The sequence below is a fragment of the Crocuta crocuta genome, unplaced genomic scaffold, assembly GCF_008692635.1.
Source record: "Crocuta crocuta isolate KB4526 unplaced genomic scaffold, BGI_CrCroc_1.0 scaffold123, whole genome shotgun sequence".
Lineage (NCBI taxonomy): Eukaryota > Metazoa > Chordata > Mammalia > Carnivora > Hyaenidae > Crocuta > Crocuta crocuta.
Window position 1 is genome coordinate 2272362 of NW_027528865.1, and position 22293 is coordinate 2294654.

The 22293-nt window shown below is 63.7% G+C and overlaps 1 protein-coding gene across 1 annotated transcript in view; it reads left to right on the plus strand.

The window, feature by feature from the left end:
- The window catches only part of CDH4 (cadherin 4), a 132038-nt gene that overhangs the window by 100587 nt on the left and 9158 nt on the right, over positions 1-22293 (plus strand). The window contains 2 exon segments of the mRNA XM_077756301.1: positions 4499-4636; positions 16753-16938. Coding sequence (XP_077612427.1) covers positions 4499-4636; positions 16753-16938 — 324 coding nt within the window.

Consider the following 22293-nt stretch of genomic DNA (forward strand, 5'->3'; position numbering starts at 1 on the left):
GGCCGCCCCCTGCCCCGGGGCCCGGGCCGGAGCCGCCCTCCCCCCTCCACGGTGCCGCTCGGGGTCTCTCACCGCGAAAGCGACGCGCCTGCGGGAGAAAACAGGGCGCCCGGGGGCTCAGCCGGTTAAGCGTCGCTCGGGATTTCAGCTCAGGTCCTGATCCCACGGCTCGAGAGCTCGAGCCCCACGTCCGGCTCTGCTGGCAGCTCGGAGCCTGCCTGGGACTCTCCCTCCCTCCCTGCCCCTCCCCACTCGCTCGCTCTCAAAATAAATACTCCTTCAGAAATTCTAAGAAAACACAACTAGGCACCAAGAAGCGGAGCCCACGTCACTGCCACGGCTCCTGCCCTGCCGTGGACCCTTCGTCGTCCGTCTCTTTANCCCTGGTGTGGGTCAGGGTGCAGTCCTGGTGGCCGGCGCAGGGAGGGGGTAACACAGGGGCCTGCAGGAAGCTTTGCTGCTTTTCCAGGGCAGGCCAGCCAGCTGCATTATTGATGGGTGTTCTGCAGGCTGTAACCGCCGAGCTCTGGGGATCNGCATGTGCATACACAAATGTGCGCACACGTGGATGTACACATGGGTACATGCACACACATACATATACTTATATGCATGCTTGCATGTGCACACGCGGATATACACATGGATGCATGCTTGTGTTCACACACATGTACATATAAGTATATGTGTGTGTCCACACACAAACGTGCACACACGGCATACAACGTGTGTACTTATACCTACGTGCATGTGTACGTGTGCACATGTATACACACACAAACATGCACACACGGATGTACACATGGATGTGTGCACGCAAATACACTTGCACACACCTGTACACAGTCCCATACCTATATACATGCATGCATGTGTCGGCACGCAGGTACCCAGATGTGCACACATGCACGTGTGTGTCCCTGTGTCTCTGAGGGCAGTAGCCCGGATGGTCCCACATAGCTTGTGAGTCCATGACTGAGGACTTGAGGGTGGTGTGGAAAAGAGACTTCACATTCCAATCAGACTTTTCCTCTCCTCTCCGACCAGATCTCCCTCAGCCTCCAGCCTGTGCCCCTCGGTCCTCCGGCCCCTGTGGTGGTGGCCGTGGGAGGTGGGGCGTGAGGTTCGGCGGCTCGCATCCACGTCTGCTCCACCAGGTCTCCGTCCTCCCAGCCGACGGTCAGACAGGCAGAGCCGGGGCGGCAGAGGTCGCGCGGGAAGCCTTACCGAGCGGGACCCTGCCGTGTGCCCTGAGCAAGGCCAGCACGGGTGTGGGGGGGACACTGCAGATGTCTCACAATCCCCGGCTCCATCGTGCACCGGGGAGGAGCCGCCCAGCAACCCGGGGGCGGGGTGGGTGTGGTCCTGCACACCCGCATCCTGCAGGCATCAAGTCACGTGCCCAGTCAAGTGCCAGGCGCCGGCCAAACCCCATTCATTCATTCACTCCTTTTGCTGATACTGAGCGTCCATGGCGTGTCCGACACAGAATGTACCGGAGCTCGGGCACCCGGCCAGCCGTGGGGGGAGATGCAACAGTAAGTTTACAGCCGCCTGGGCGCGTGTGGCCACGAGGCAGGACTGGCAGAGGGACGCGGACGCAGCGGGTGGCGCGGCCGCCCCTGCGATGAGGGACACCGTGTGCAGGAAGGGCCCAGGTCCCCCTGCTGGTCGTGGGAGGATTCTGCTGAGATTCTGTGCAGCTTGGAAGTCGGTCCTGGGCGGGGGGAAGGAGAGAGTCAGATTAAACGAGAGAACCTTGCAAAGCGAGGCTGCGGAAGTGGGATTCTGTGCCGCAGCCATGGAGGCGCAGCCCGCGTGCTGGGGGGCGGGGCGCACGCAGGGCCGGGGGCAGCTGGAACGAGGCTTAGGAGGGTGGGGGTTCGGAACCGCCTGCCCCCTGGTGCCGGCACCGCCTCCGGCGCATCTCGGCGGTGTCCTAGCCTCCGCCGGGGCAGCGCTGGGACTGAGCCAGGGGGCCCCTCCGATGGGCAGGAAGGAAGGGGCCCCTGCCGTGCGCACGGCCGCAGGGCCAGGCCTGGTGCACTTGTGCGTGTGCATTGCCCAGGCTGGCGAAGGCGAATCCTGACCGTGCTGCAGGCAGCCGGGGTGGCGCTGGCCGCGCTTTGTGTGCCGTCCTTTCAGAAAGAAACCCCCAGGTGCCTTCCCTGATGTCGCTGTGTGGGCCCCTTGGCTCCATCTGCATTTCGTGCACAACAAAAGCCAGAAAGCAGCGGCCGGGACCAGGAATCCCCGCCCGGCACGTCCACCCGCCCCTGGGGTGCCCGGTGGTGCCGGCTGTGGGGTGAGGCGGGGCCACGTGCTCCCGCTGCGCACGCGGCCTGGGCCGCCTTCTCTCTCTGCCGAGTGCTACGCTCCTCGTTCGGGAGCCGTCTCTGATGCACCTCCAAGGGGAAGCCTGTACCCTTCCTGAGCAACCTGTGCCAGACGCAGAGAGATGTCAGCCTCCTCACGGGGTAGCTGTGGTTCCCCGGACACAAACAACATGTTAGAAAGAGGGAGGGAAGGAGTCAGGATGGATGATGGGGGATGGACGGGTGGGTGCAGCGATGAATGGGGGTGTGGGTGGAGGGATGAGTAGGTGGATGGGTGGTTGGGCAGATGAGTGGAGGGCTGGATGGATAGATGGATTGAGGGATGGGTGCGTGGGTGGATGGAAGGAAGGAAGGAAGGAAGGCAGGCAGGCAGCCTGGATGGGTGGATGGAGGGATGGATGGGGGTGTGGAAGAAGGGACGGCTGGGTGGGTGGATAGATGGATGGATCAATGGATAGATGGAGAAATGGATCGTTTATGGGTGGATGGATAATGGGTGGGGGATGGATGGGGGATGGGTGTGGAGGGGTGGATGGGTAGATGGGAGGGGGGGGGAGGGATGGGTGGATGGATGCCAGAGAGGAAGAAGGGAAGGAAGGACAGGTGCATCTTTTGGGAGAAGACCTTGAACGTGGCACAGCACCACATATAATTTATTTCTATTATTTTTTCACGTCTACCTCGGTTGCAAGTTCTACCCATTTTCACAAATGTCAGCTGTTTCAGACATTTATTCAATTTACTTAACAAACACTGATCGAGTGTGTACTGTGTGGCGGGCACCAGGCTGGAGCCCAGGCATCTCAGGGATGGGGACCGGGCCCCGTGCCGCNCCCAACTGGTTAGTCCCCTTGAAGGAGTGACCCAGGCGTGCACAGAGGACCGGCTTCCTGCTCCTCCTTGTCACCACCTGAAATGACAGCCAGGGTGAGGAAGTGGGGGGAGAATGGGGGCCAGGAGCCAGCGCACCCCCCGCCCCCCACGCCTGACCCTGGAGGGGGCTGGGCCGGACCCCCAGGCCATGGTCACGCGGAGCTGTGGCCTTGCCCCGTGGGAGGATGAGGAAGAGTCTAGGTGGGAAACATTGTGCGGATGCTCCTGAGCCCCCAGGGCCCCCACCCCAGCCCAGGGTCCAGCACGGGCCCAGACTCACTCTTCCCAGCTCCGGGGGAAACCGCCACCCCGTCACCTCTGGGCAGCACATCCTCCTCCAGAAGCCTCCCCTGGTTTCCCCCGCCCTGGCGGTACCCAGCTTATGCTGCCTGGTGTCAGGGCCCAGGGCTAACGCACGTCTCATGTCAAGGGCCAGACGGTGACTATTTCAGGCTTTGCGGCCGGGTGATCGCTGTCACAGCCACTCGGCTGTTGTCCTGCAAACACGAGCCACGGACAGTGCGCTACTGAATGGACGTGGCGCTGTGCCAATACAACTTTATTTACAGAAATAAGCGGTGGTCGGGAGAGTTGGCCCGAGGGCTACAGTTTGCCGACCGACTGTATACACTTGTTAGATCCTGTGGTTTCCCTCCAGGCCCCTCAGTGACTCCCAGCTGCCCACAAATAGCCACACGCCTTATAAGGCTCCAGGGACCTCAGTGCACAAGCCCGCCATTCCTCAGCGTGCCGTTGTCACTGACGGTCACGCAGGAACATGTCACGCACCGCAGTCGGCCCGGGGGACACGGCGGTGAGTGGGACCGCCGTGGCCTCCCAGAGCTCAGTTTGGCGGCACAACAGCAGACGCTCAGAACTCAGTTAGGAGCCGTGGATGCGGAGACCAGTCTGAGGGCGGCTCGCAGAGCCCTGGTCTGTCCGTGGGACGCCCCCTCTCTCTGCGAAGTGTCCATCCCTGGCTTCCGGAACCCCACGCAGCACAGTGCTCTCGGCCCCTGCTCTCCCTTCTGTGTCGGCACCACGGGCGACCCGCACCTCCCGAGGCCGGGGCCGCCGAGACGGAAGCAGCCAGGCCCCCCGTGTCACACTGCGGCCCCAAAGCAAGCAGACGGGGGGGGGGGATTCTGCCACGGGTCAGGAGCCCAGCGCGCCCAGGGCCCCTGCGGGCAGACACCTGACAGGGACCGGCCGTGGGGAGCGTGCGTGTTGATGAAGAGGACAAGCTAAAACCCGAACTGACCCTGTTCCCTCCTGCCCTGTCCCTTCAGAAAGTGCAGCAGTACACAGTCATTGTTCAGGCCACAGACATGGAAGGGAACCTCAACTACGGCCTCTCGAACACGGCCACGGCCATCATCACCGTGACCGACGTGAACGACAACCCGCCAGAGTTCACGGCAAGCACGGTGAGTACGCAGTTCGCGGCCGTCAGGCTCCGCTCGTANGCGGCCACAGCGCCCCGGGCAGCGGGAGGCTGCCGCAGAGGGACGCCGCCCCAGGGTGTGCAGGGGGAGAGAGGCCCGGCTCTGCCTGTGGGGGTGGGTGCGGGGTCACGCGCTCCGACCCTGTGCAGCGAGGCCGGCGGTGAGCCACGGCCGATGCCCTGAGAAGTGCCCAGGACAGAGAGGGCTGGACACTGAACCCGGAGTTGCCCGGTGGTGTTTGGCCCAGGCACTTTGGGAGGCACGTGTGGGGCTGTGTGTGGCCGTGTGTGCAATGCGACCCCCTGGGGGGGTCGGGGGGTCCTCGGCCGGGACAGGCCCAGCCCCGCAAGAGGAGCTCAGCTACTGTGAGCAGGAAGTCCCAGAGGGTCAGGCAGGGCTGCCCACACCAGGCTGCTCCCGACCCAAGTCACCAAGTGCGCTTGGCGGACACTCACGCATGTCCATCCTGAGTCCAGAGCCCACGAGTCACCGAGACCGGCTGCCCTCCTGTGGGGACCGTCCAAGTGGCAGAGCCCTGGGGTCACAGACTCCACCAGAGCTGCCCCCCAGGAAACCCTCGCGGCTCACTCGCGGCACATGTGACAGCCCCCTTCTGCGCCACCCAGCCAGCCGTCTTCAGGGGCGGCCTCTGCCCTCTCCCCACTCACGACCAACACCCTCCCTGGACGACTGCCCAGGCCCTTGGCGAGGGGACATCGCCCTCCCTACAGGTGCCCGTCTCCAGCTCGGCAGGTGCAGGGGCCAGGGTGGCAGGAGGGAGGCTCAGGCCAGCGAGGGCTCCCCAGGCAGTGCTGGCAGGCGGCTGCGGCCCGAGGCCCTCGGGACGGCCCCCGGGAGCCACCTCCTCGGCTGGGCCCAGGCCCCCGGCAGGCCCACAGCAGTAACAGTAATGGTAATGGCGACGGCACAAGCCACGCTGGGAGCCCGCCCCGGCCGGGATCTAGTCCCCCAACCTCGTGAGGGCCAGGCTCCCCCCCGACAACCCCTCAGTGACGGGGGAGGACGTGGAGGCTAAGAGACGCCAGGTCGCTTGCCCAAACCCACACCGCTAACCTGTAAGTGGGAGCAGCTGGGATGGGAGCCCAGAAGCTGCACCTGACGTGCAGCGAGGGGGGAGGGGAGGCCGGTGGGGAGACCGAGAGGAGACCCCTCCTCCCCGAGAGAGCCAGTTCGGCACCAGGAAGACATGTCACAGGCTAGAGTCCGGGAGACGGGAGCCTCCCTGGGGTCTGAGCATCCTCTCATCCTGCTTCCCCGTGCCCCCACGCCCCCAGCACTCCCGTCCCCAATCACAGTCCCAGGTCCCGCACCCCTGCACCCCCCCCCAAGTTCCTCCCTCCCCAGGCCTTTCTGGGCAGCCTCTCCGGTGGGGGCGCAGCGCCATCTAGTGGGCAGATGGCAGCGTGCATGGGGGGCGGGGGGGGCTGGCTTCAGCTTCCACCTGCTCTCCTGGGCCAGCGGGCAATGGCAGGAAAGGCTCAGGGCCAGGGCCCCAGGGAGTCTGGACGAGGGTGGAGCAGCCCCCAGCGGCCCTGGAAGAATGAGAGAGCCAGGCTGCAAGCCCCCAGCAGGGCCCGGCGCCGCCTGCCCGTGCCAGCGCAGGATCACAGCGCCCTGAGGAGCAGGCCGCCTCCCCGGGCAACCTTGCAGGGAGGGGTGGAGCGAGTACCAAGCCAGGCATCTGGCATCAACCCCGGCGGCTGTGGGGCAGCAGGGGGCACCTTGGGTTACTCGGAATCCATCTGCCGAGTGAGGGGCCTCAGGTGGTCCAGGCCAAGTGCGCAGGTGAGAGGACACTGGTCCCAGGGTGTCCTGGTCCCAACCTGCAAGTTTTTGTCTGCTGGGGCAGCGGCATCAGTCCTCCTGACCCCCAGGACCCCCAGAACCCCAGGACCCCCAGGACCCCAGGACCCCAGGACCCCAGAACCCCAGGACCCCCAGGACCCCCAGGACCCCAGAACCCCAGGACCCCAGGACCCCCAGGACCCCAGGACCCCCGGGAAACAGCCTCGGGACCTCCATTCTCACCATGGGGCCAGGGCAGGACCCCAAGCCAGCTGTCCCTGGTGGGAGTAAAGAATGTGCTTCTGGGCATGAGCCCCCACACACACCCCCACCGGGTAAGCCTGGGAGGTCAAGGACTCGGCCACCACTGGGCTTGGGGAAAAGCGGGCAGTGAAATGCTGAAGGAGGCATTGCCGGGAGCCGGGGTTTGGCAAAAGCCCCCAGAGCCTGGACAAGATGCTCAGAGCCCCCACCTGCCTCCCAGTCCGCGCTTCCACCCAGGCGCTCTGGAGAAGGTGTGACCACCCAGGGAGGGCAGGCGATGGCACGGACACCAGTGGCTGCGGTGACAGGCAGGAAAGCAGTGCCTCCTGCCCCAAACAGCCCGATTCTGTCTTTTACGCCCAAGAAGCCTGGCCGCTGTCTAATATGCCAGGAGCCAAAGCAGGCACCGCCCATCCGCTCCAGGCAAGAGCCACCGTTGTTCTCCCCCTTCGAGTCCGCTCGAGGTCTGGCTCATTGTCCTGAGGTGTGACGGGGATGCGCCATGACGCACGGATCTTCCGGGAAACGTTCCCTCCAGCCAGGAGCCCGTGCCCGTGCCCGTCCCCAGAGGCAGCCCCCACCCCTGCGTCCCTCGCCCAGGTGACCTCTGCCCATCCTACAGCATCACACGGGGGGAGTCACGAGGAGCACGCGATTCTGCGGAGTCTGCCTTCTTTCATCCACAGAAGGCCCGCGGAGCCCACGTCTGTGGCTGTGCCCGTGCAGGGGGGCAGCCCCCCGCCTTCCTCAGGGTCCCCATTTCCAGCTCAGATCTTCGGGCCGTCCGTGCACGCCCTCTTTTGTTTAATCATTTTCGCTTTTTTAAAGGTTGTTCTGAATGATAGTAACTAAAAAGAGCTGCACTTGCTGTTTCACGGAGGAAAACTGTACTGGTTATAAGGGAAGGGGAATAGAGTGAACTAAACAATGAGAGGAAACATAAGGAAGGAGAGAGAACAGAGAAGAACAGAGAAGGGCTCGTACATCAGATCGGGTGCTCACAACATCCAGCCTCCCGGCGGGGAGGCCCCACGGTGAACAGCCCGGTTGGGGTCCCAACTGAGGGTCCTGGGCAGAGTGTCCTCCCCTCGGACAAGCTCTTCCCGCCGGGACAACATCCAGCCTCCCGTGCGTGCTCTCTGGTTAGTCACGAAGTTTGTGCGGGTGCAGCCCCCAGCCAGCGAGGCCTTCTCTGTTTCTCTTACCGAGTCACGATCTTGGGAATCTGGGCGTCTGCACAATCCCCTTCCCTCCCTGATGCAGTCCAGGTGGCCAGCCTGGTCTGGCTCAAGGAGCTGAGGCATGTTAATCCCTCTTGGCCAGTTCTGATTCTGAGACCAGATACGGAGCACAAGCCAGCTAAGCCACCATGACTGTGTGAGGCTCCGGGCAGAGAGGCACCAGTCACACGAACAAGTTCTAGCCAGAGTGGGGACCAGGCCGAGCTTTCCATCAGGTATTTTGCGTACATGGTAGCATAACTGAAAAGGTTCGAAGTGACGCACCATGAGGAAGGCGCCCCTTCCCCTCCCCCGCCGCCGCCTCCGCCTTGCGCTTCCGCTCTGTACCCTGCGTCCTGTGACTTCTGTTCCGTCACTCACAACGTGTCTCAGAGACCCTCCCGTATCCGTGGATTCTGAACAGCCTTGGGATGTTTTCAGTGCTCGCTTGGGAAGAACGTCAAGCTCACGGCAGAGTTGCCAGAGGGGGCAGGAGAAACAGAACAGCCACACGCACTCTGGCCACCGTCGCATGTCCTCTGTGTCCACGTGCCACAGCTGTGTCTGCAGATCGCTGCCCGGGCCGGGGGAGGGAGCCGTAGTGTCGTGGCTCTCACGCCTAGAAGCTTCTGTGTGTTTCCTTAGAGGTTTCCCCGACGTGGCCACGGTGGTCGTGAGATAAACGGCCACTGCCCCGTTTTCCACCAGAGACGACTGCGGCCCAGAGGGCGAGGTTCAGGCGGCCCGAGGCCACACAGCACGACAGTCAAAGCCAGAGCCTGCTCTCTCTGTGCCACTGGCTGCCCTGTCCCCTCCTGAGGTGGAGCACCTTCCGCAGCTGCACAAGGGCCCCGGGCCGCCCCACACCTGCTGCAGGGCAGGCCTGTGGAGGGTCCACCTCCGACCCCCGGACTAGCTCTGCCAGCCCGAACCCCAGCTTCCCCCCTGCACGCAGCCGCACCAAAGCCACCGCCGGTCCCGGGAGGGAATGAGGAGAGGGAGGGCCCCGGGAGGGGCCCCCAGGTCCACACACACCTCTGCGAAGCGGGCGCCACAGGAAGCACACGGAGACCCCAGAGAGGAGGTGCCTCTGACCCCAGACGGTGACCCCATGTCCAGGTGGAGGGCATTGGGCACAGCCTGGCCCGCTGGGGCTGCCCACTGCCCCTCCTGTGCCCCAGGCGGCCCCGGGCCTGGAGCAAGTGTGAGTCAGAAGGTCAAGGCAGGGTGCAGGGCGCCTCGGATGCTGACTTCGCCGTGACAGCACTCTGATGGCGGCCTCACTACTGTCAGATCGAAGGCCACTGATGGGGGGGAGCCAGGTTCTGGCAGGAGCGTGCTAGGTCCCCCCACCCACGTGCTCACATCCAGGCGACTGGGTCACAGGGCCGTCACGGGTTAGATTTGGTGGTCAGGGTGGCCTGTGGTGTGTCCCGGGAGACGGGTGACAGGCAGGGCCCAGGACACTGCTTGGCACAGAGGCTGGGGGGTTGAGGGGGTNCTTAATCAAGAACAATCAGCAGAAGCTGAGGAGACGAGGGGGATTTGCATGATCCAGTTCCTATTCTTAAATGTTAATTAAAAGTTATTTTCCCTGTGCAAGTGCTGCATTGAGGTGTGCCCACCGCAGGCCCCGCGCGCCCGCTGGACACTCAGCACCCCTCGAGGGTGAGCGTGGGGCCTGCGGGCAAAGGGCCCCCAGCCCCCAGGACACGCTCTGCCCCGAGGGCCTCCTGTTGGGCCTCATCCTTGGGTCCCAGAGTGAAGCCTGGGTACCAGGTGCCCCGGCCCGGCCCAGCCCTGCCCCCTCCCAGGCCCACAGGAGGGTCTCCTGGAGCCAGGAAGCCCCTCATTAGCCCCGCTCGGCCGCTCCTAGCCGTGCAACCTGGGCTGATAGCTGCATGTCTGCACTTTACACGAACGTGGAATCGGCCCCAAGGGGACGTCAGGAGTGTCCGCTGGTCCTGGGGACAGTCCTGCTCTGAAGGTGCCAGCCGGCTCCCGCCTTCACGCACTTGGAGTCCCGCCCCAGCTCTGAGTCGGCAGCCAAGGGGCTCACAGCAGAGTGGCCAGAACGTTCTGTCTCAGCCCCGTTTTCCTCATCTGCTGGGGGGTGGGGGCGAGGGAGTCAATAAGGTGCATTATTATTGCAGTTTAAAACTTGCAGATGATAAGACACATTCCTCTTTTTTTCTTTATTTGAGAGAAAGAGAGAGAGAGCAGGAGAGGGGCAGAGAGAATTAGAATCTAAGAGGCTCCACACTGTCAGCGCAGAGCCTGACTCGGGGCTCCATTCCGTGTCGCGATGCCATGACCTGAGCAGAAGTCAAGTCAGATGCTCAACTGACTGAGCCCCCCAGGCGCCCCCGCTGCACGCGTTGACTGAATGGCCTGCTCCCCATCCCAAGAAAAGTATGGATGAAATTACACGTGAAGAAAATGAATTTAGTTAAATTAACACTCAAGGAGTGCGGTCATGGTGGCTCCCCTCCCCCCGCTGCCCCCAGGGCTCCCTGGAGACGGGAGAGCACAGCGGGCGTGGAGGCGGGCGCTTGGCCCACGGTGAGCCCAGCCCCTGCCGCACACGCGTCCGCCCTTCGGAGGAGTTACAATGGTTTGCCAGAGGCAGGGGCAGTGAACTGGGGAGCCTGAGTTCTGCGGGTCTGTGCCCCCCTCATTTTTGAGGTTTTTCTTGGGATAAAACTGGAAGTTCCATCCTGGGAGTGACCTGCCTGGTGGGGTAGACCTCAGCCTTGGCTTTGAGGTTAGGGCATGGGCTGTCCTCGGAACCCTCCCGGGGGCCGGCTGGGCCCCCCCACCTGGAAGTGGGCCCACTCTGGCCCAGTCTTGTGAATCCCGGGCTCCTCAGCTTTCAACTTACGTCCACAAACCCAGGAGGAGGGAGAGACTTCAACTCAGCATGAGCTCCTGACAGTAAGAAGCCTGCAACTCCACGCCCTTAACTGCGCAGGCGCTCGGCGGGAACCTCTGCCGTGAGTGATTACGTGGAGCTCCTCTGCGCGCTGGTCCCCACCTGACATCACATCCCACCACGAGCCCTTCCTGCCCAGGCCGGTGTCCACTTCCCAAAGATGACACTTTCCTCCACACCCCCCCGGGTCCCCACCCAGCCGGGCTGCAGGCAGACGTGGGGGTCAGAGGCTGGAGCCAGAGTCCCCGCTGCCAACCTGTCTCCTACATGGACCAGTCTCTGACCTCAGGCAAGTCCGGGAGCCTCCGTGCCTGTTTCCTCACCTGTGAGATGGGGCGCACTCCCGCGTGTCCACCCCGGAGCGGGTAGCCGGCGCACAGGGAGACGGGATAAATACGGCAACGGTGGGTGGTGTTGCTCTGCCGTTAAGAACGGTGACTGTCAGGGGCGCCTGGGTGGCTTAGTCGGTTAAGCGTCCNCAGAACCAGCCGCCTGCCCCTGTAGCCTGACCTGCGGTAAGACTGGTCAGCAAGCCCCACGTGTGACCCCAGGCGCTGGGAGGGCGAGTCCAGGACACACTGGTGGCTCAGCGCCGGGTCCTCTCCCATGAGCTGTCCGTGCACAATCTGCCTTCTCCAGGGACAGCCCCCTTCTCTGGGGACAGCTCCGCGGGGCGGGGACAGAGGCTCGGGGAGGCGTCCTGGCCCCCAGACCTCAGTCCCCCGCTGTGACGTGCAGGGTCAGTGGAGGCAGCCCACAGGTTGCTTCTGGATTAGCCACTGGTCCCTCAATCACACTCTAATCTGAACTCAGAACCCAGCAGAAGCCGTCACGGTTTTACTGGGTAGAAAAGTGTATTTCAGGCAATAGAACCACCGGAATGTCCAGAGGCGCATCCACAGCTACGTTTGCCAGCAGAAGCAGAGGACAGATGATGAGCAGTGATGGCGTGTGCCCGGGGGGGGGGGGGGGGGGGGGNGGGTCCACCCAGCACAGCAGCCCCGTCCCGGCCACACAGGGGCTCCCAGGGCCCACTCTCCGCTATTGACGGTGGCGCATCCCTGAGCTGCGGGTCGGGGAGGGCGCCCCCCTCCCAGTTAGATGCCCCAGCAGTGCAGGGGTGCGGGGCGGGAGTGTCCTGCATCCCGAGAGGCGGCTGGGAGAGGGTCAAGTCCTCCACCCACGCACGCATCTTTTAGGACTCTGAGGACCAGCCATGGCTCCAAGTGCTCAACAGCACAGCCTCGGGGGTTGTGCTGTGTGGTGTGGACAGGCTGGCATTCCCGGTCCTCTCCGAATCCCCCCACATCCTCCTCTGTGCTAATGCGACCTTCCTCTGGGAGCCCTGTGGCTTCTGCCTCAGAGCTGGGCTTGTGCCTGATGGAACCCTCCCCACCCTGGGGATGGGGCTACGTTTGAATCCTGGATTATGGTCCAGGCGAGACACTGTGTTCCAATGATCTTCAAATTCCTTCCTTCCCAAATATCTGCCTTTGCATCCCATGAGGCATGGGAGAGGCTTTCCCTGTGCCTGAAAACCTGAAAAAATTAAATTAAAAACTCATGTGGCTAGGGGAAGGTTAATAAGAAAATCCTAAGCCAGATTTACCAGCTTAAGGCCCTTCTTTGTGAACCTTTATTAAACTTGCATGAATTAAAATAGACTCTTGGAATAAACTTCACCCAGAGTCTGGGAGGAGTCAGGTCTCGCCTGTGCCGTGAAGCCTGGGGACGGACCGCGCACTGCAGACAGAGCAGAGCAGACACGGGGGCCCAACGTGCCAGCGTGCTGACCCTCGGGGGCACGCCCGAAACCTGGCTCTTAGGCGACACCGTCAGGACCCACCCCAGTCGTCTCATCCGAGAGGGAAGCAGCCCGAGGCGTGTGAGTGGTCACGAGACCTGAGCGCCAGCCGTGCCGGGGGTCCCACCGGAGCGCCCCCTCCTGCCGCCAGGACCACGCCGGACCCGGTGCCGCCCCTGCAGGGGCCAGAGCGTGGGGCCTCCCCGCCTCACTTCTGCATCAGTCATGCGGGTGCAGCTGACTGGGAGGCCCTAGGCCAGCTGAACAGCTCGTGCAGAGGAAGCTGCGAAAGCAAGTTTCTGGAAAATAAAGAAGGGAATTCAGAAGGTCCCGGGCAGCCGGGCAGCACAGCAGGTGTCGGCTACACTGAACCTGGCAACTTAACCAAAAGGAAAACTCTTCAGTCTCAGAAGCCAAAAACCAAACACTGACTTCAGGCATAGCTGGATCCAGGCCCCTCGAGCCGCCCGGAGCACCCCGCTCCCCAGCGGAGACATGCTTCCTCTGGGCTGGCAGCATCCCCAGGCTGTGGATGGAAGCCCCCACCGCACCCAGCGCCTTCAGGCCGGTGTGGGCACAACACCCAGGCCAGAGACAGAGGGCACCAGAACTAAACCTGATTGGCTGGCGAGGCCACGTGCCCATTTCTGAATTACCGAGGTGGGGAGCATGGGGGTCTAGAGCGGGGATCCACAATCTTTTCTCTAAAGGGCATACAGTAATTACTTTCAAGTCTGGGGGCTTGATGTCACAATTAGTCTGTCACAGATAATACGTAAATGAAGGGACGTGGCTGTGTGCCGATAAAACTTTATTAAGCAAATGGGCTATGGCCTGAACTTGGCCCTGTCGTTTGCCAGCCCCCATGCGAGGCCTCCATTCCCACCAAGCCCCTAAGGGGAGCCCCAGGACCACAGAGGGTCATCCCCCACCTCTGAATTCCTAGAAGGTCTGAAGAGACCGCACATTGCTCGCCGGCCCCCCCTGCTGTCCCGGGAGGTGAAGAGCAGGCATCCCTACCCCGGCTCAGAGGGGCTGAGGGACCCCCTAAGTTTCCACGGCTGCTTGAGGCCAAGTCAGACCTGGACCCACCCGGACGGCCCCTCGGGCAGGCGGCTCCAGTCCAGCAGACGCTCTTCTCCGCCCACGGGGAGCTGGGTCCTCCCGGCAGGGTAGCTGTGCTCAGGGACCGAGGCCAGGCTGCCCGTTCTCCTCCATCCCCGAGCCTCAGGAGAGACGGTGCCCGTTTTGTGGATGGCAGACCCACTTCTCACCCGCCCAGGCCACGCAGCGCCGGCTGGTAGCAGTCACCGGAGAGCCTGCTGCTCCACCAGCGGGAGGCATGTCTCCTGGAGGCTCAAGCGACACCAGGACAGCGGGGCCCAGGCCTGCTGGCTCAGCAGGGACGGGTAGCAGGCTGGTCCCGGGAGGGGGACCTTGAGTCTCCCGCCTCCCCCACGCTGATGCAGGGGCGCCGCTGGGCCTGCTCCAGGCCCTTTGGGGGACAGCATGGAGGCCTGCAAAGCCCCCCACTCCCAAGGCCCTCCCACTGGCTCCCACCTCCCTGAGGACCACTGGGTGGCTTCACCCCATACCTGTGCAGGGACCAGATCCCCCACATGCTTGCACGCACTCCCCAGGGTGACCCGCCTCCTGGCCCCCCGGCCCCCCCCAGCCCTCCCTGCACTCGCTGGGCCTCGTGGCCAAGCCTCAGCAAAGTCCCCTCTGAATGCCCCGCCCCCACGCTCCTCTACCTGAGGCCTCTGTGCCCCAGGACCCCACCCCACCCACAGGGATGGCGGGGCCACTCCCTCCCCCATGCCGAGTGCCTCCCCCCTCCACGGTGGGTCTCTGGCCACTGGACTGAGTAGCGCTGCTGCCCTCACTAGGACCTGGTGCACTGTGGCACCCCACGTCCCACGAGGACAGGGGCCAGCACCGTGTTCCCTCCCGGCCAGTGCGCCCCCCAGAGGCCGGCCTGCGGGTCCACAGATCCCGCTGGCGGAGCCGGGCTGGAGGGCTGCGGCGCATCGGGACCGCTGGGGGAGCGGGCGGAATGTCAAGGGCGCCAGCTGCCCCACCCCACCGATCCCCCACAGGGCCTCATGCTGCTGCATGGACAGCACCCGAGGGCCTGCTGGGAGAGATCCTTCTCGGGATAAATACGTAGCTTTTCTTGCTAATGAGGTGACGGTATCTGGGTTTGAAGGCTTGCGAGCACCGAGTACCGGGTGACCAGGGCCCTCTGTGTGCGCCTGAGCGGCTGGGCTGTGGGGTTCCCAGCAGGGCGTCGAAGCCCGAAGTCCAGGTGCTGACGCGGGAGCCTCTCGTGAGCCCGTGAAGTGCAGGTGAAGGTCTGCGCTCTGGCCTGGGGTTGAACGGAGCCCTTTCCAGCCGAGGCAGCCGGCATTGCCGGGGCTCTAGATTCCTCCAGCTCTGGATCACTGCTCTGTATATTGGCTTGTGCAGTCATTCACCCCTGTCTGCATCGTCCCCGCACACATTTGCCGCCAGCCTGAGGCCCCAGGCCCCGGGCCGCGTGCACCAAGCACAGATTGGTCGTTTGGAGGAGTCTGCGCGTCTCCTCTTTCTTCCAGCAAAGTGACTCTGGGAAGAGACCCCAATGGGCCCCCATGTCCTCGTCTGTCAGGCAGATGCTGCCAATTGCGCAGACGTGCCAGGGCGGCCGTCCTTCTCTGTCACGCAGCGCAGACCTGACGGGCCGAGCTGCCGCGTTCTGACCCCCAGGAAGCCACAAAAGACAGAGCCACAGTCCCGTCACGGACACAGAACCCGAGGGCCACCCTCGGCCTTCAGGCTCCCAGTTCTGGGGAGTCAACCCCCGTGTTCAAGCCTCTGTGGCCCAATTTCCTGTTCTTTGCACCCAGAACCCCCTCCCCAACCACCAGCTGAGGCCAACTCTTCAAGGGCCCAGGGGCAGAAAACCACTGCCCCAGTCCAGGCCCCCCTGGGCTTGACGGGCCCAGTCTCTCCGAGAGCGAACCAAGCTCCCGAGGGGAGAACCGGGAGCCGGTCGCCCAGGAGGAGGGGGTCCCCTCAGGGCCAGCCCTGTGCAGGGGCCGTGTGTGTAGGCGCCTGGCCCTGGGGCCGCTGTCAGCACTGGATGCAGAGTGTCCAAGAACAGCCAGATGGTGGCTGCAAAGTCGGAGCCACAAAAGCACGCAGGTGGTGCAGGACCCGTGGCTGGCTGCCCGCGGAGCCCCCCAGCTGTCCTGAAGCTCAGGGGCGGGGGGTTCACTCTGGGGCAGCCGAGGCCCGGGGCGGGTGCCCTGCGCACCCGGGAAGACTGCCCTTTGCATAAAGCGACGCCACGCCTGGCCTGGACTGTGACAGGGCATGTTTGGGCCACAGCCCCCAGGTGGGCACAGGGCAGCGTGGCCGGGAGGCCTCGTGCGCAGCGGGTGGTGAGAACAGAGCCCTGTGAGGCCTCGGCACTCCTCCTGCTGAGACCAGGCAGGTGCAGAGGGGGCCCTGGAGGCCGAGGGCTCGGAGCTGAGCTGCCTGGGACCCCTTCCTCCCTATCCCGTGACCCGACCCGCGATGACAGGGGGCTGGTCCTCAGGACTGACACTCTGCACCCCACTTTGTAGTACCCCAAGGTTTCTTAACCTCTCTTGCTTCATCTATAAAATCGGGGTGAGAACAGGGTTACCCTGAGGAGCTGGGAGTAACGCATGGACAGCGCCCGGGCAGGATTCTCCCCGGGGGGCCCTGCACCCCTCGAGCCGGTGCTGCAGCGTCTCTCTTGTGCGCCCCAGCTGTCGCACGGGTCTCCGGGCCCACGGGAAGGGTCTGCAGGGGGTTCAGGAGGGAGGCGGGTGCACACGCGTGCCCGTGGTGAGCCTTGGTCTGCAGGTGGTGGGCACAGCGCTGAGCCCCGGGCAGCCGGGGTGGGCGGAGCGCTCTCAGGATGCCACAGTGCCCGCGGAACGGGCCACTCCGCAGGGGGTAGGCGGAGGGCGGGCCCCCAGGGGCTGGTGGGGGCTCTCCTGAGCTCCACAGGCCTCCGCACGGGTGAGAACGCTCTCTCTCCTTCCGCTCGGCCCTGCAGTTCGCCGGGGAGGTGCCCGAAAACCAGGTGGAGGTGGTGGTCGCCAACCTGACCGTCATGGACCGAGATCAGCCCCACTCACCAAACTGGAACGCCTTCTACCGCATCATCAGCGGGGACCCCTCGGGACACTTCAGCATCCGCACGGACCCCGTCACCAACGAGGGCATGGTCACCGTGGTGAAGGTGGGTGCCCTCGCTTCCTGCCAGCCCTGGCGCGCCCCACCCCGAGCCATGACCCTGGGGACGGCACCGCCTGCTGGGGCCGGAGGGGGGGCCCGGTCACGTGACCTCCAGGGACTCGGTGGCATGACCTGCCACCCTCCCAACAGACCCGTCTCCCGTCCCCTCCCTGGAGGCCACACTTCGCCTCCGTCCAGGAGTGGGTGAACCCCACCCCTGGATCTCTGAGATAAATCCAGCTTAGCCGCGAAGGAGCGTTTCCTTGTCCACCGTGGCGGGACTCATCTGTCTGATGTCTCCAGGTTTGTCGTGTATTTTTCTGAGCAACTGAGGCCACAGCTTCCCATCCGCGTCCCGTGTTTACCCGTGATTTGGTGGCGCAGGTCATGGGCGAGTCTCAGGATCCGTGCTGGGGCTGGGGGTGTGGCGGCAGGGGCTGGTCCGGGCGGGAGACAGGGCCCCGCGCCCGTCAGAGGTCACAGGGGCGTCCAGCGGACGTGCACCTCGGACTGAGCTCCGCAGCGCTGAGCGCGCAGGCGGCCACGCCGTCCCCACGGAGCCGGGACCGCGTGTCCGGACGGGGCCGTCACCTGCGCCACGCTCCTCCGTCCGCCCTTCCTCTTGTGGCGACTGCACCCAGGGCCTTCCTCTAACCTCGCCGCTCAGATGCCTCGCGCCGGAAAGCGCGTTCAGGTTAATTTTGCGTTCTTTGGTCAAGACGCCATCTTGCGGAGGAGGGCGGCCAGAGGGGCCGCGGGCGGTGGGGGGGCAGTTGCGGGCACGAGCCAGCCGCCGTCTCTGTGCCCCGGACGCGGGGCTCCTGCGCGGGGCTGTCGCTAACGGTACGGTAGATGCTGGACCTGGAAGGTCAGGGGCGGCGCCTGGCGCGTAGTGACAGCTCTCCTGACAGACACATGCTGTTGTCGCATCAACACGGACCGGCTGCTCCCCCACCCGTTCCGCGGTGTTCGAGGAGGTCACTTCAGTCCCACCAGGGTCCCCGGGTCCCTTGGAGGAGTCAGGCCCGTGCTGCCCGGCCTGCGGGCGCTGATAGGCGCGGGGGTGTGCGAGGGAGACGTTCTCGCGGCAGGTGCCCTGCGGGGCGCCTCCTCTCACACAGCCCGCTGCTGTCTCCAGCGCCCGTGCGCCCAGGGGTCCTGGACGTCCGCTGCCTTCGGGGCTGCCCAGGTGCAGGGCAGGGGAGGAGAGCGCCCCTGGGCCCCTGCAGAGGCGTGTGCTCAGCCTGCCCTCAGCCCGCTCGTGCAGCCTGGCTGCTTTGTCTGTCCGCCCTGAAGTCAGAGGAAGTCCCCGCGGCAGGTCTTCCTGACCTCCACCCTGCCCCGCCTGCCCCCGGGCCTCCCCCGGGCCACACTGGGCCTCTGTCTCTCAGTCTCCGGCCACTCAGCTCCCAGGCCCCCAGCCCCAGGGGGCGTCTGTCAGCATCGGCAGCCTCCTCGGGAGCCCCCTGCCTCTCCCCACGTGTCCCCTCCTGTCCCTCCTCCAGCCATGAAACCACAATCTCTTCTAAGGAGCAAACCACAGGCTCAGAGCAATCACAGGCCCTTTCTCCCGCCGCACTCCTGGACCTCAGCGTTTGAAGCAGAAAAGCCAAGAATTGGTCTCTCCTGCCCCCCATCCCTCCCCCCGGCGGCAGTAGGGCTCCAGAGGCAGTGGGCAGGCTCTGGCCCGGGGGGGGGGTCCCAGGGGGGCAGGGGGGCCAGGGCACGCAGCCCCGCAGGTGACGGCCCCCACCGGAAGCAAACCCCCTCAGCAGGGCGCCCCCAGCCCCTCGCCTCTCAGCAGAGGGTCCTTGCCCCTCCAGGGGGCAGCCACGCCGAGCCCAGGGAGGACACGCAGCCGCTCTGACGGACACTGGCGGGGGCGCATTACCTGTCGATCTCCCCGTTACAAGTGTGTTTTATTTCGCCCTCCTACGGACGGTAATTGGCCATAATGGTCTTTCTGGAAGGCGTTCTCGCTCAGACCGGTGATGCTATCTTAATGCATGACATGCAGCCTTGTTCCGTGTCCCCCGGGGACATGAGCCAGTAAACAGGGAGAAAGATTGCTTCCTTCGGTGGCTGCTTCACAGACAAAACCGTCACAATTTTGTGAAACTGCATGGAAACGGAGGCGCGCCTTCCCAGGCGACTCTGGGGGGGGGCCAGGCAGGCGCTGGAGCACCGGCCGCTGCGTGGTCGGGGGCACCTGGACACAGCGTGGGTGCAGTGGGCGCCGTGGGCCCTGGAGGCAGTCGGGGTCCAGGACAGGGAGCCAAGCCCACACCGCTGGGGGCGGCGGCAGTGATCACAGTCTCTGGCCTGAAGTCCCACACCGTCGTTCAGGCCACCGTGCCACGTCGCACAGCTGGGCCGGGAGGCTCCTGCCAGGAGCAAGTGTGGCTCAAGGCCCCCACAAGCACGCCCCTGGCAGCAGCCAGCACCGCGTGCTAGGTGGTGGGCGGTGGGGGGGGGCGGGGAGTGTCAGACCGCCCCCCACTGCCCCCAGGCTGACCCGCACTGGCCCCCTGCTGAGACTCAGCCCAAGGGATGTCAGGGGCAGGGGAGCACATCAGTCGTGACAGGGCGTGCGTCACAGGAAGACGTGGCCCCTCGTGGCAGGGGCGGGGCTCCTCAGCGCCTGCAGGGACCCTCCCTTCCTTGGGCAAGGAGATGACGCCTGTGTCATCTGGAGAGAGCGATGGGGACATTGCCCAGAGCCCCAGTCTCTGCCACTGCTTCCTGGGCCTCCCATGGGGTGGGGCCAGCTTCGGTCCCGAGAAGCCCATGCCCCAGGGTTATTCACTGCTTTTTTTTTTTTTAATGTTTTCTTTATTTCTGAGAGAGAGAGAGACAGCGTGAGCAGAGGAGGGGCAGAGAGAGAGGGAGACACAGAATCCGAAACAGCCTCCAGGCTCTGAGCTGTCAGCACAGAGCCTGACGCAGGGCTCGAACCCACGAACTGTGAGATCATGACCTGAGCCAAAGTCAGATGCTTAACCAATTGAGCCACCCAGGCGCCCCTATTCACTGTCCCTATTCACTATTTAAATCCCTTCATTTGGTACTTAACCCCCTCCGTACAGCTGAGAAGGCCTGGGTTTGATGCAGCAGGTGTAAGGTTTGTGATAAGTCGAACCCCAGCTGCTGTGAGGGCCTGGGCAGGGGAGGGGTGTGCATGGCACGGGTTAGATCGGTGAGCAGCCCCCCCCCCCCCCCCCCCCACAAGGCCGNAAGTCGAACCCCAGCTGCTGTGAGGGCCTGGGCAGGGGAGGGGTGTGCATGGCACGGGTTAGATCGGTGAGCAGCCCCCCCCCCCTCCACCAGCAAGTACCGGTTTCACAGGGAAAGCTGGCACAGCAAAGAAATTCCTCTCCAAGCAGTAGCACGTTCTACGAAAACTCCCAGGCACGGCCAGGAGTCAGAGACGGTGTGACCTCCTCCGCCACTTGGGTCTCAGCCGTGAGCTTGTTCTGTACCCCTCCCCCATCTAGGCTTCTTGCCGAAATGTGTTCTTAACTCCCAGACCTCGTGATCCTACACCTCTAAGTATGTCAGGACGTGTCTCCCTCAGAAATACGCTTTGCGTACCTCACCACGTACCGTTGCACGTGTTGGGCACCAGAAAATGCGAGCTGTATTTCCTTCATAGTCTCCAGTACAAACCTGTGCTCAGTTCCCCTTAATCTTTCTAAAAGTGTCTGTTTGCAGAGGTTTTTCAGATCTGGATCTGAACAAGGTCCCTCCCTGTATGCATTTGGTTGTAACATCTCGTGAACCTCTCATAATCTAGAAGATTCCACCATTCCACCCACCATTGACTTGTCGTAGACACTGGGCCAGTTGGCTGATAATATCTGTCTTGTTCCTCTTCTCCCACAATCCTGTGCCCTGGGAACGAGACCAGTGGGCTCGGGGGGCGACAGCCCCTTCTGTCATTGTAGACTTGACGCTTCCCCATCATGGCCAGCAAGCGGCCTGCGGCGTGCGGCTCTGTCCCCGCACATGTGCAGTCCTCTGTCCGTCCCACCTGCCGGTTTTATCATCTGCTGGTGATCCTGGTCCAGATGCTCAGTACTCAGTACAAGAGGGTGCTTCTAAGACTCAGTCATTCCTTGGCCGGCATGAGTCAGTAACAGAGAGCTTTCCCTCAGCATCAAGGGCTCTTCACTTCCGGGAAATGTGGGTCACAGTGGTGAGAGCAGCGGCCCCCCCAGAGAGGCCCGGAACCTTCCAGTGCGTAGCGGTCAGTTAGGGGCTCTGAGAGAGGGCGCTACCCTGAGAAGCCCAGGTGGGCCCCATGGACTCAGCATCTTTGCCAGGGCGGGTGCGGGAGGTGAGCGCCGGAGGAGCCGTGGGGAGGGAGCAGGGGTCAGAGAGGGACCGCAGGTGCCAGGGCTTCACTCCGAAGGTGGAGGAGGGGCCTCGGGGGTGGAAACGGCAAGTCTCCAGGAGGGCCCGGCCCCACCCACACCTTGACCTTGGCCCGGTGACACTGATTTTCGACTTCTGACCGTGGGCCTCCATCTTTAGAGCCAGACCCCGGCGCACACACTGCTCATGCTGTGTCCCTCTGTCCCTCCGGCAAAGACCCTCAGATGGCATTTCGGCCATCTGGGTGGTCCTGGGCCATCTCCCATCGTGTCCTCAAAGCCCCTGTGCTGTGGAAGGCGATGTCGTCACAGATTCCAGACGTCAGGACCCGGATGTCTTTGGAGACTGTGGATCATCCCACCAGAGCGATAGACAAAATTGTGTGTGTGTGCGCGCGCGCATGTTCTCATTACTGTCAAGAACGCGTGGACTTTTGTATATTCGCCGTGCGTTGGTCAGCTGTGGTCATGAAGGGTCCTGGCTGCTCCCGGTCCCTTCCTGAGCGCCTCCGTGACTGTGGCCCAGCCCGACGCCCTGGGTTCATCTGGCGCCTGCCTGCCTCCCGTCCAGGTCAGCCGTGTCTCCTGCGAGGGGGGCACTTAGAAGCCAGCACCCGGGCAGGGAGGGGCTCGCTGCTGCCACTGCCGTTCTCCTCGGGGCTCCAGGGGGCAGAGCGAGGAAGCAGCCCTCCCCGTGCCCACGCTGACCGGCCCCCTGTACTTCACCGACTCAGACGCCCGTTTTATTCCAATTTCAAATTTGGTACCAGGGTACCCTGAAGCCCTCACTTCCCAACCACGTTATTACACGCGTTTATTTACCTTATCCTGCAATATACACAAAAAGCTTTAAAATTAACAGGTCCAAGGGGCGCCTGGGCGGCTCAGTCGGCTAAGCGTCCGACCCTTAGTTTCGGCTCCAGTCATGATCTCACAGGTCTCCCGCGTCGGGCTCTGTGCTGACAGGGCCGAGCTGGCTTGGGATT